Raw genomic sequence first — 9,006 nt, forward strand, 5'->3', positions numbered from 1 at the left:
AGTCATGACTTAACTTGTGACACACAAAAAATCCCAAACAACAACAACAAAACTAAAACTATGGCAGAGCAGCCCTTAACCCTTTTATTTCCAGCTCTGGATCAGAGAAGGCCCTGTGGTGTGGGAAGCTGGTGGAGCTTCCATCCTCAGACAACCGCAAGCGGACAGAGAAGGTGCTGGAAGAGCGGGCCCCATCTTAACCACAGGCAGCAGATCCCTGTGTGTCCCAGTGCCACGGGCGGGAATCGAGGGGGAGAGGAAGCGAGATCGGGTCATCGCCCGGACCCTGTACGCGCGCGTGTGTGTGTGTGTGTGTGTGTGTGTGTGTGTGTGCGCACGCGTGTGATGTCCCGTGATCCAGTCTGGTGTAGCAGAGGTGAGCCTTGCTCATTTTATTTAGCACAAAGTAGATGTGCATGGTCAGTAGGAGCAGGGGGAGAAATCACAGTTCTTCCTTAGCGGTGGCGTTTTCCGATTTATCATCTTCCCTCTGAAAAAAAAACCAGCACGCAGGCATTTATTACTATTACTATTATTATTATTATTATTAATTATTTGTGTGTGTGCATGTGTTTCCTGGATCTTGAACTCAGGGCCTGGGCGCGGTCCCTGAACTCTTTTGCCCAAGGCTGGTGCTCTACCACTTGAGCCACAGCGCCACTTCTGGTTTTCTGGTGGTTCATGGGAGATCAGAATCTCACGGACTTTCCTGCCCCAGGCTGGCCTCAAACCTCAATCCTCCGATCTCAGCCTCCTGAGCAGCTGGGATGACAGGTGTGAGCACCGGCGCCCGGCTAGAGCGCCCATCTTTAGGTTCAGAGCCCAGAGGGTTATTTAAACCAATTAATTTTGGTCAATACTGGGATTCAAACCCAGGGCCTTACCCTGGCAAGTCAGGGGCTTGAGCTTCACTAGAGCCCCAGCCCCAACCATATTCATGTATTTATTTATTGTGCTTTAGTTACGATTCAGACAGGGTCTTGAGCATTCGCCTCAGGCTGACGATCCTCCTACCTCTACCTTCCGCCCAGCTGGGACTACAGGCGGGAGCCGCCGCTCCCCGCCCCAGCGCAGAGAATTCTTCCTAAACCGTCAGCCCCGCTGCTCGCCTCCTGTCACGCTTACCGCTGCCTTCCCAGCCAGGAACCCGGCACAGAACTCCTTCACCTGGTCCACGTCCACCTGGGAGATGGGCAGCGTGTCCCACTGGTCATCCAGCGTCCGGTAGATCACCAGGGCCGGCAGCTGGGAGGCCCGCAGCCTGAAGTATGACACTACCTTGTGGTTGTCTTTCTGGCCGCTGTCCACCAGAACGAAGAGGATCTGCGAGAGAAGACATGAAAATGATGCAGGCGAAGAAATGAAGTGAAGATGGCAGGCGAAGAAATGAAGTGAAGATGGCAGGCGAAGAAATGAAGTGAAGATGGCAGGCGAAGAAATGAAGTGAAGATGGCAGGCGAAGAAATGAAGTGAAGATGGCAGGCGAAGAAATGAAGTGAAGATGGCAGGCGAAGAAATGAAGTGAAGATGGCAGGCGAAGAAATGAAGTGAAGATGGCAGGCGAAGAAATGAAGTGAAGATGCAGGCGAAGAAATGAAGTGAAGATGGCAAGTGAAGAAATGAAGTGAAGATGGCAAGTGAAGAAATGAAGTGAAGATGGCAGGCGAAGAAATGAAGTGAAGATGGCAAGTGAAGAAATGAAGTGAAGATGGCAGGCGAAGAAATGAAGTGAAGAAATGAAGTGAAGAAATGAAGTGAAGATGCAGGCGATGAACTGAAGTGTAGGTGGAAGAGGAGTTAATGTGGACAGACGCTCCGTGATTGTTAGTTTCATCTGTGATGCCTGACTGACATTTCCCTTGAGTTTCGATAGCTCTATCTTGGGAGGCTTTGCTACCTTATTCCTTTCAGAAAGAAGGAAGGAAGGAAGGAAGGAAAGATGGAAGGAAGGAAGGAAGGAAGGAAGGAAAGATGGAAGGAAGGAAGGAAGGAAGGAAGGAAGGAAGGAAGGAAGGAAGGAAGGAAGGAAGGAAGGAAGGATTTTGTGTTGCTGTTGGGACTTGAGCTCCAGGCCAGGGCACGCTGCCTTTTAGTTTTTCTTGTTCAAGGCTGGTGCTCTACCACTTGAGCCACAGCTCCACTTCCAGTTTTCTGGTGGTTCATTGGAGATCAGAATCTCACGGACTTTTCTGCCCAGGCTGGCTTTGAACCTGGATCCTCAGATCTCAGCCTCCTGAGCAGCTGGGATGACAGGCGGGAGCCACCAGCACCCGGCTGTGTCTCTATTTTCTTTCCTCTCCGCTCACCAAGATGGAAAAACGAAGTCACTTCAACCACCATGAGAAGATGGGGTCTCGCAGGCCTCCCTGGGCGCAAGGCCTATCTTTGTGAGGATTATTCAGCTGCAGCCATTGTTATTGGGTCATCGAAGGGGGTGTTCAAGACCGTCTTGACTTGTGATTTTGCCCGGCGTGGGGTGACCCGACCCTGCTCACCTCTCCCTGGAAGAGCTGGGCTGCCCTCCGGTACGTGGACAGATTCTCCTCGAAGCCCGGGGATGCCTTGTCCATCATCAGGAGGAGGTGGATCTGAATCATGGTGTTAAACAGGCCCAGCACCGTCTGGAGAATTGAAATGCAGAGAGACAGACAGACAGACAGACACAGCAAGGAGAGAGACACAGAGAGAAAGGTAAGAAGGAGGGAAAGAGAGAAAAGAGAAAGGAAGAGAGAGAAGGGGAGGAGGAAGAGAGAGAGGGAGAGAGGGGTGGGAAGGAAAGAGAAAGAAGGGAAGGAAGGAGAGAAAGCCAGAGAGGAGAAAGAAGGGTAGGGAGGAGGGAAGGATGGGGGCAGAGCGAGGGGGGGGGAAGGAGACATTGGTAACGATGTGGTGAACAGAGAGCCTGGATCTTAAGCCAGTCGCCCAAGTGGACCAGCATCCCGTGGCCAGCTGACCACAGGAGATGAATGGGGGCTGGCCACGGGAGCTGGCCACGAGATGCTGGCCACGGAGGCTGACACAAGATGCTGGCCACAGGAGCTGGCCACGAGATGCTGGCCACAGAGGTTGACGCAAGATGCTTGCCATGGGAACTGGCCATGAGATGCTGGCCACAAGATGCTGGCCACGGAGATTGACGCAAGATGCTGGTCACGGGAACTGGCCATGAGATGCTGGCCACGGAGGTTGACACAAGATGCTGGCCATGGGAATTGGCCCCAAGATGCTGGCCACGAGATGCTGGCCTCGGAGGTTGACACAAGATGCGGGCCACGGAAGCTGGCCACGAGATGCTGGCCACGGGAGCTGGCCATGGGAGCTGGCCACTAGATGCTGGCCACGGGCTGACCGCACGCTTACCATGGCGTTGTACTCGGTCACCAGGCGTAGGTTGTTGGTGTGGACAAACCGGCTGAGCGTGGCGGCATCCATGCTTGCGAGCGTCTGGTCCTCTAAGGTCAGCTGCTGGCTGTCCACCTGGGGGGGGACACAGGCTGCCGTCAGCCGCTGGCCGGGGACGGACTGACCGCAGGAATCCCAGCGAGACGCCGTCCCTGCTCACGGGGGACCCCGACGGAATGCACCGATTAGAATTTAATGCGGACAACGATCAATGATCATTGGTTATTAAGTAATATGCAGTGATTACTTAATAACAAATAATTCACTGACGACTGAGCTGTCAAATGGACAAGTCTGGCTGCCCAGACTTTTTTTTTCTTTTTGGTTGGTCGTGGGGCCTGAACTCTGGGCCTGGGCGCTGTCCCTCAGCTCTTCAGCTCAAGGCTAGCGCTCTACCATTTGAACCACAGTGCCACTTCCGGCTTTTTCTGTGTATGTGGTGCTGAGGAATCGAACCCAGGAACTCATGCATATGAGGCAAGCACTCTACCACTGAGCCACCTTCCCAGCCCATTATTATTATTATTATTATTATTATTTTTGGGGGGCCTGAACTCTGGGCCTGGGCGCTGTCCCTCAGCTCTTCAGCTCAAGGCTAGCGCTCTACCACTTGAGCCACAACACCACTTCCGGCTTTTTTCTTTTTGCTTACGTGGTGCTGAGGAATCGAACCCAGAGCCTCATGCATGCAAGGCAAGCGCTCTGCCACTGAGCCACCTCCCCAGCCCCTGGCTGCCCAGAACTTAACATTAGTAAGGCTTTATTATCAGTCACCAATTGTGAATGAATGATGACCCTTCGTGATTAATTAATAATGAACAATTTAACGAATGGGCAGTTATCAAATCACACATGTTTTGCTTACCCGAACTTCATACGAGCAATGATAATTAACACGGAACCATTCCATAGATATAATATAATCATTTCATGACCCATGTTAATAATGACCAATTTTCATAATGAATAGCAACCGGCGATTGGAACCACCGGATTAATTTGCTCTCCAAAGCCAGTCCCTGATGTCACAATTGAGAAATTATTTTTTGGGGTAGCTGAATTCTAAATGTCACAAGGTACTGTTGTTACCCTTGTGGCATAGCTAACAGACCTTTACATCCACGCACGCTTGCATTTGACCTTCCATTCTATTCCTTCCTGCAGTCTCTCCTCTCTTCCCTTCCTCTCTCTCCCTCCCTCCCCCCTCCTTCTTTCCTTCCTTCCTTCCTTCCTTCCCTCTCTCCCTCCCTCTCCTTCCTTCCCTCCCTCCTTCCTTCCCTCCTTTCTTCCTTCCTTCCTCCTTCCTTCCTTTCCTTCCCTCCCTCTTTCCCTCCCTCTCCTTCCTCCCTCCCTCCTTCCTTCCCTCCCTCTCCATCTTCCTTCCCTCCCTCCTTCCCTCCCTCCCTCCTTCCTTCTCCTTCCTTCCTTCCTTCCTTCTTTCTTTTCTTTCTTGAGCTGAGATTTGAACTCAGGGACTTGAACTTTGGCCCCAGGCTGGACTGGAGACTATGATTCTCTTTCCTGTACCTCCCATGCAGTTGGTATTACAGGCAGGCAGCCGGGGCTAGACCCTCCTCCCCGAACGATTGGCCTTCTCCACCGTCTCTCCACTGTGCCCGGAGAACACCTGTAAGTATTTCCTTTAGCTCGGATGATCCCAGCCTCCAGAGTAGCTGGGATTACAGGCATGAGCCACGGGCCCCGGGCTGCTATCTACTTTGATTCAAGATCTTGGTCCCCCCTGGGTGTGTTAAAGGTGACCTTTGCCCACCTCTGATGGCTCATCTGACGAATCTGGACGCAGGCAGCTGTCCTCTGGCCGGCTGTTCGTTCTAGAGCGGTTGGCCGGGCACCTGCTCTGCGTGCTGCGGTGCTGGGCGGCAGTGGGGGAGCGTGTGTGTGTGTGTGTGTGTGTGTGTGTGTGTGTGTGTGTGTGTGTGTTTCCAAGCCGGAAGGCACGGGAGTGTGGTGCTGCTTACACAAAACCCCGCACAGAACGGGGGAAAAGGCCACGTCCCTGTCTCTACCTATCCACACTTCACGACCCCAGCATCCCAAGGTAGAAAGCTCGGGAAAGAACTAGAAAAGCAAGAGGAAAACAAAAGATCCCAGTTGGAGTTTCCATGTGGCTTTGATTCCGGCTCCCACTCTTGAGTCAAGAGTAGGGAAGATGGGGGCTGGAGGCCTGGTCCAGTTGGTAGAGCGCCGGCCAGTGGGCGAAAGCATCGGTACTGAGTTCGAGTCCCTCCCTTGGACCAAAGTTTACAAAAAGAAAAGCTGGGCACCGGTGGCTCACGCCTGTCATCCTAGCTACTCAGGAGGCTGAGATCTGAGGATCACAGTTCAAAGCCAGCCCAGGGCAGGAAAATCCATGAGACTCTTATCTCCAATAAAACTACTCAGAAAAAGCCGGAAGTCGTGCTGTGGCTCAAGTGGTACAGCATTAGCTCTGAGCACAAAGAGGCTCGGAGACAGTGCCTAGGCCCTGAGTTCAAGCCCCAGGACCGGCAAACAATCGGGGCCCTTTTGATATCACACACACCCCAAAGCTTCCTGATTATATTTTTCTAGGAACTCTTAGGCCTGGTGCCTGTGCGGCCCGGCTGACCCCGCTGCGTGGGCCAGGAGCCCTGGCGGCCCTGGGACTGCGTTTCCCGGCAACCCACTGCCCAGACTTCCCCGAACTAGACTACAGGAAGCAGCCGCTAAGCCAGGTGTCTGGGGCCTGGGGAACGCAGCCCAGGGCCGGAGAGAAAGGGAGAAGATAATCACCCCCTCCCCTCACACCGCAGGGGGGTGCTGTGATTCACACACACACACACACACACACACACACACACACACACACACACGCTCCAACGTGCTGTGCTTCTGGAAACACACCCGATGATAAACAAATACATTCTGGAAACCACATTGGAACAGGAAATCTGCCGGACGGGGGCGAGAAATTATTATGTATAATATGCTGGAAAGAAAATCTGACCCTGAGAACCAAGAATTGGGAACATTATTATATTTCCCCTAATATGTATGTATATATTTATATTTGAGTGTTTGGAAAGAATTTCTACTTAAGAGCTCATTTTATTTGTGTCTCTGAGGAAAGAGGCAGCAGGGGGGAAAAAAAAAGCCAGGGAAGGCTGCTAAAAGCTGTATTTGTGGAATGTTATCATCCTCCAAACATAACACAGACTGACTCCCATTAACAACAACAACAACAAAATGGGGCCGGCCCAGGATAGTCAAATGAGGTCAAGAATGACATTGTTCGGGCTCAGTGGTAGAGTGCTGGCCTGGTGTGCGCGATGAAGCCCTGGGTTCGATTCCTCAGTACCACAACAGACACAGAAAAAAAAGCCAGGAGTGGCCCTGTGGCTCAAGGGGTAGAGCACCAGCCTGGAGCAAAAGATGCTCAGGGACAGCGCCCAGGCCCTGGGTTTACACCCCAGGACTGGCAATAAAACAAACCCCACAAAGATGTCAGAGATGGGAGAGGGGCAGTTCAGTGGAAGATCACGGCTAATCACAGGGGCCTAGCTTCAAGGAGGCTTAAGACCCTGGGTGTGAAGGAGACCAAAAGAGAAATGGCCCAGGAAGAAGACACCAAGGGGGACACTGGGGAGGGAAGCGTGCCTTCAAACGAGCCAAAAACTCTCCCACGGCCTTCCTCTCTCCCTACCCTCTCCAAGTCTTCCCTTCAGTACTCCACTGTCCCCTCCCAAACTCCAGGCAACCACAGAACCAGCAACCCTGAATTCTGCACCTGCCCCCTCTGTGTTAAGACTCTCCGGTTTCTAGATTTCACCCCCCCCTTCCCCCTAATTTTGGTATCTAGTGTTTGTCAATCCTCTACTGGACGCCGTCACATGGATCCTCGATCCGCCTTTTACTTTGTTCTGTAATTGGTAGCTCGCATTCTAGTGCCTGAAAGCCTCCCACCTCCGGAAGCGGTCTTGAACTCACGATCTTCCCGACAGCTGGGATTACAGGCGAGAACCGCCATGCCCTGCCTTTTCGTTAATTTCTGTGGCTGCCCCTCTACCGAGGACCTTCAGTGCCGTTCACCTACGTTTGTATTTTATTTACTTTATTTGGCCTGTCACACCGAGCTCTTGCTTGCTGGCTAATTGCCTATCCTCATGGTTTCCAGAATCATCTGGTAAGTTCCCATTCCCGTTCCCACAACTCTCCTAATCTAAAGGCTTGGGGTGGGGGGAGGGGAGAGGAAGGAGGCGGGACTTTCCAATGCCAATCAAACAAAACCCCAGCCCGGTTTGGGCTTCTAATGTCTCCCACACATGTCTCTCATCAAGTCTGTCCATCTCAGATCTCCTTGGCTGCCAGTACATTTTTCTCGGTGCTAGCCAAGTTGGCCAGTTCACCAATTCCTCACTAAGCGCCTTTCAAAACAAAACAATCTCCCTGGAGCTGTGGATTTTCCTTTACAATGTCCAAATGTTCTCTCTCACCGACATCCTGGCTCCGTGGCCTCTTCCATCCACATTGTTTTTCTTTTCCCTCCTCCGTCTCCAGAATCGCCACCTTATAACCCGTAGGAAAGCTGTCCACGTGGTACACACTTAGATTTTAAGATCTAGCAGTGCCCAGAACATGCTTTGTGGGCCTTTATTTCCACTGTCTGGCAAAGGAAGTACGTAGCCAGCGTCAGCTCCCCAAACCATAAAATCGTGGAGCTCAAAATGCCCCTGGAGAGGAGGTGCTCCAACCCTTGTATTTTACAGGTGAAAGGGTTGACGGTGCTGAGTGTTAAGTACCTTTTGAGTCTCCCCAGGTGCTCAGCCTTATGACTGACCACCCGGGCCCCTGTTCCCCCCTTTCTTCATCGCACCTGTACTGGACAAGCCAGGGTTGAGTCACCTCGCTGGTCAGCCATGTCCCTGGACTTGAACTTGGAGCCCACCCAGCCGCAGATGCCAAACACCTGGCGTCCTTCCCAGCCCCAGAGGCCTGGGACTCCGCCAGGCCCCGAGGCCATGCTGGGAAAGGCCGCCAGGCCCGTCCACGCCACTCACCAGGCGGAAGAGGGAGATGGTGCTGCCGGTGATGTTGTAATGGCTCAGGACCTCGGAGCGGTTGGTGATGCCAAAGGGCACGTCCTGGAACTCCAGGGCCACACGGTGGTACACCGCCACGGCTGGCACCTCCAAGTCCTGAGGGAAACAAACAAATGCACAAGAGGAGCAATGAGCAAGTGCCAGAGGTTATGTTGGTGGGGCAGGAGCCGACAGGAGAGCGGAGATGGGGTCTCTGTCAGCAGAGTCAGGGCGTGGGCCTGGGGCACGGCCAGCTCCGTGGACAGCTGGGGTCGCCGGGCCGGGGGAATCCACGGGTCACCAGCCCTGGGGTCAGGAGCCCACGGGTGGTGAGGAAATCTCGGGGCGGTGCGTGTCCTGACCTGAGAGCATGGACCGGTGGAGGGATCCACTGGAGCAGAGATGTGTTGGGGGACAGTTTGTGGAGGGGAGAGGAAGAGAGGCCCCCCAAATGCAAGAAACAGATGGGGAAATGATCGTCATTAATAATGATCATTAGCAAGTATGTCTTAAAGGGAGAATGAAAGCCCTAACCGCGTGGAGGGGA

The 9,006-nt window shown here is 53.0% G+C and overlaps 2 protein-coding genes across 2 annotated transcripts in view; both read right to left on the reverse strand.

Annotated features, from left to right (window-relative positions):
- Nucleotides 1–9,006, reverse strand: part of Arhgdib (Rho GDP dissociation inhibitor beta) — a 37,341-nt gene that overhangs the window by 133 nt on the left and 28,202 nt on the right. The window lies entirely within an intron of this gene.
- Nucleotides 369–9,006, reverse strand: part of Erp27 (endoplasmic reticulum protein 27) — a 12,225-nt gene continuing 3,587 nt past the window's right edge. Inside the window, exons 3-7 of the mRNA XM_042671378.1 lie at nt 8,439–8,576; nt 3,361–3,477; nt 2,496–2,621; nt 1,126–1,323; nt 369–490 (exon numbers count right to left, since the gene is read on the reverse strand). Of these exons, the coding sequence (XP_042527312.1) occupies nt 443–490; nt 1,126–1,323; nt 2,496–2,621; nt 3,361–3,477; nt 8,439–8,576 (627 nt within the window). The 3' untranslated portion in view covers nt 369–442. The remainder of the gene's footprint in view (nt 491–1,125; nt 1,324–2,495; nt 2,622–3,360; nt 3,478–8,438; nt 8,577–9,006) is intronic.

Source organism: Dipodomys spectabilis, unplaced genomic scaffold (assembly GCF_019054845.1).
Source record: "Dipodomys spectabilis isolate Male_0828 unplaced genomic scaffold, ASM1905484v1 ptg000615l, whole genome shotgun sequence".
In the NCBI taxonomy this organism is placed as follows: Eukaryota; Metazoa; Chordata; class Mammalia; order Rodentia; family Heteromyidae; genus Dipodomys; species Dipodomys spectabilis.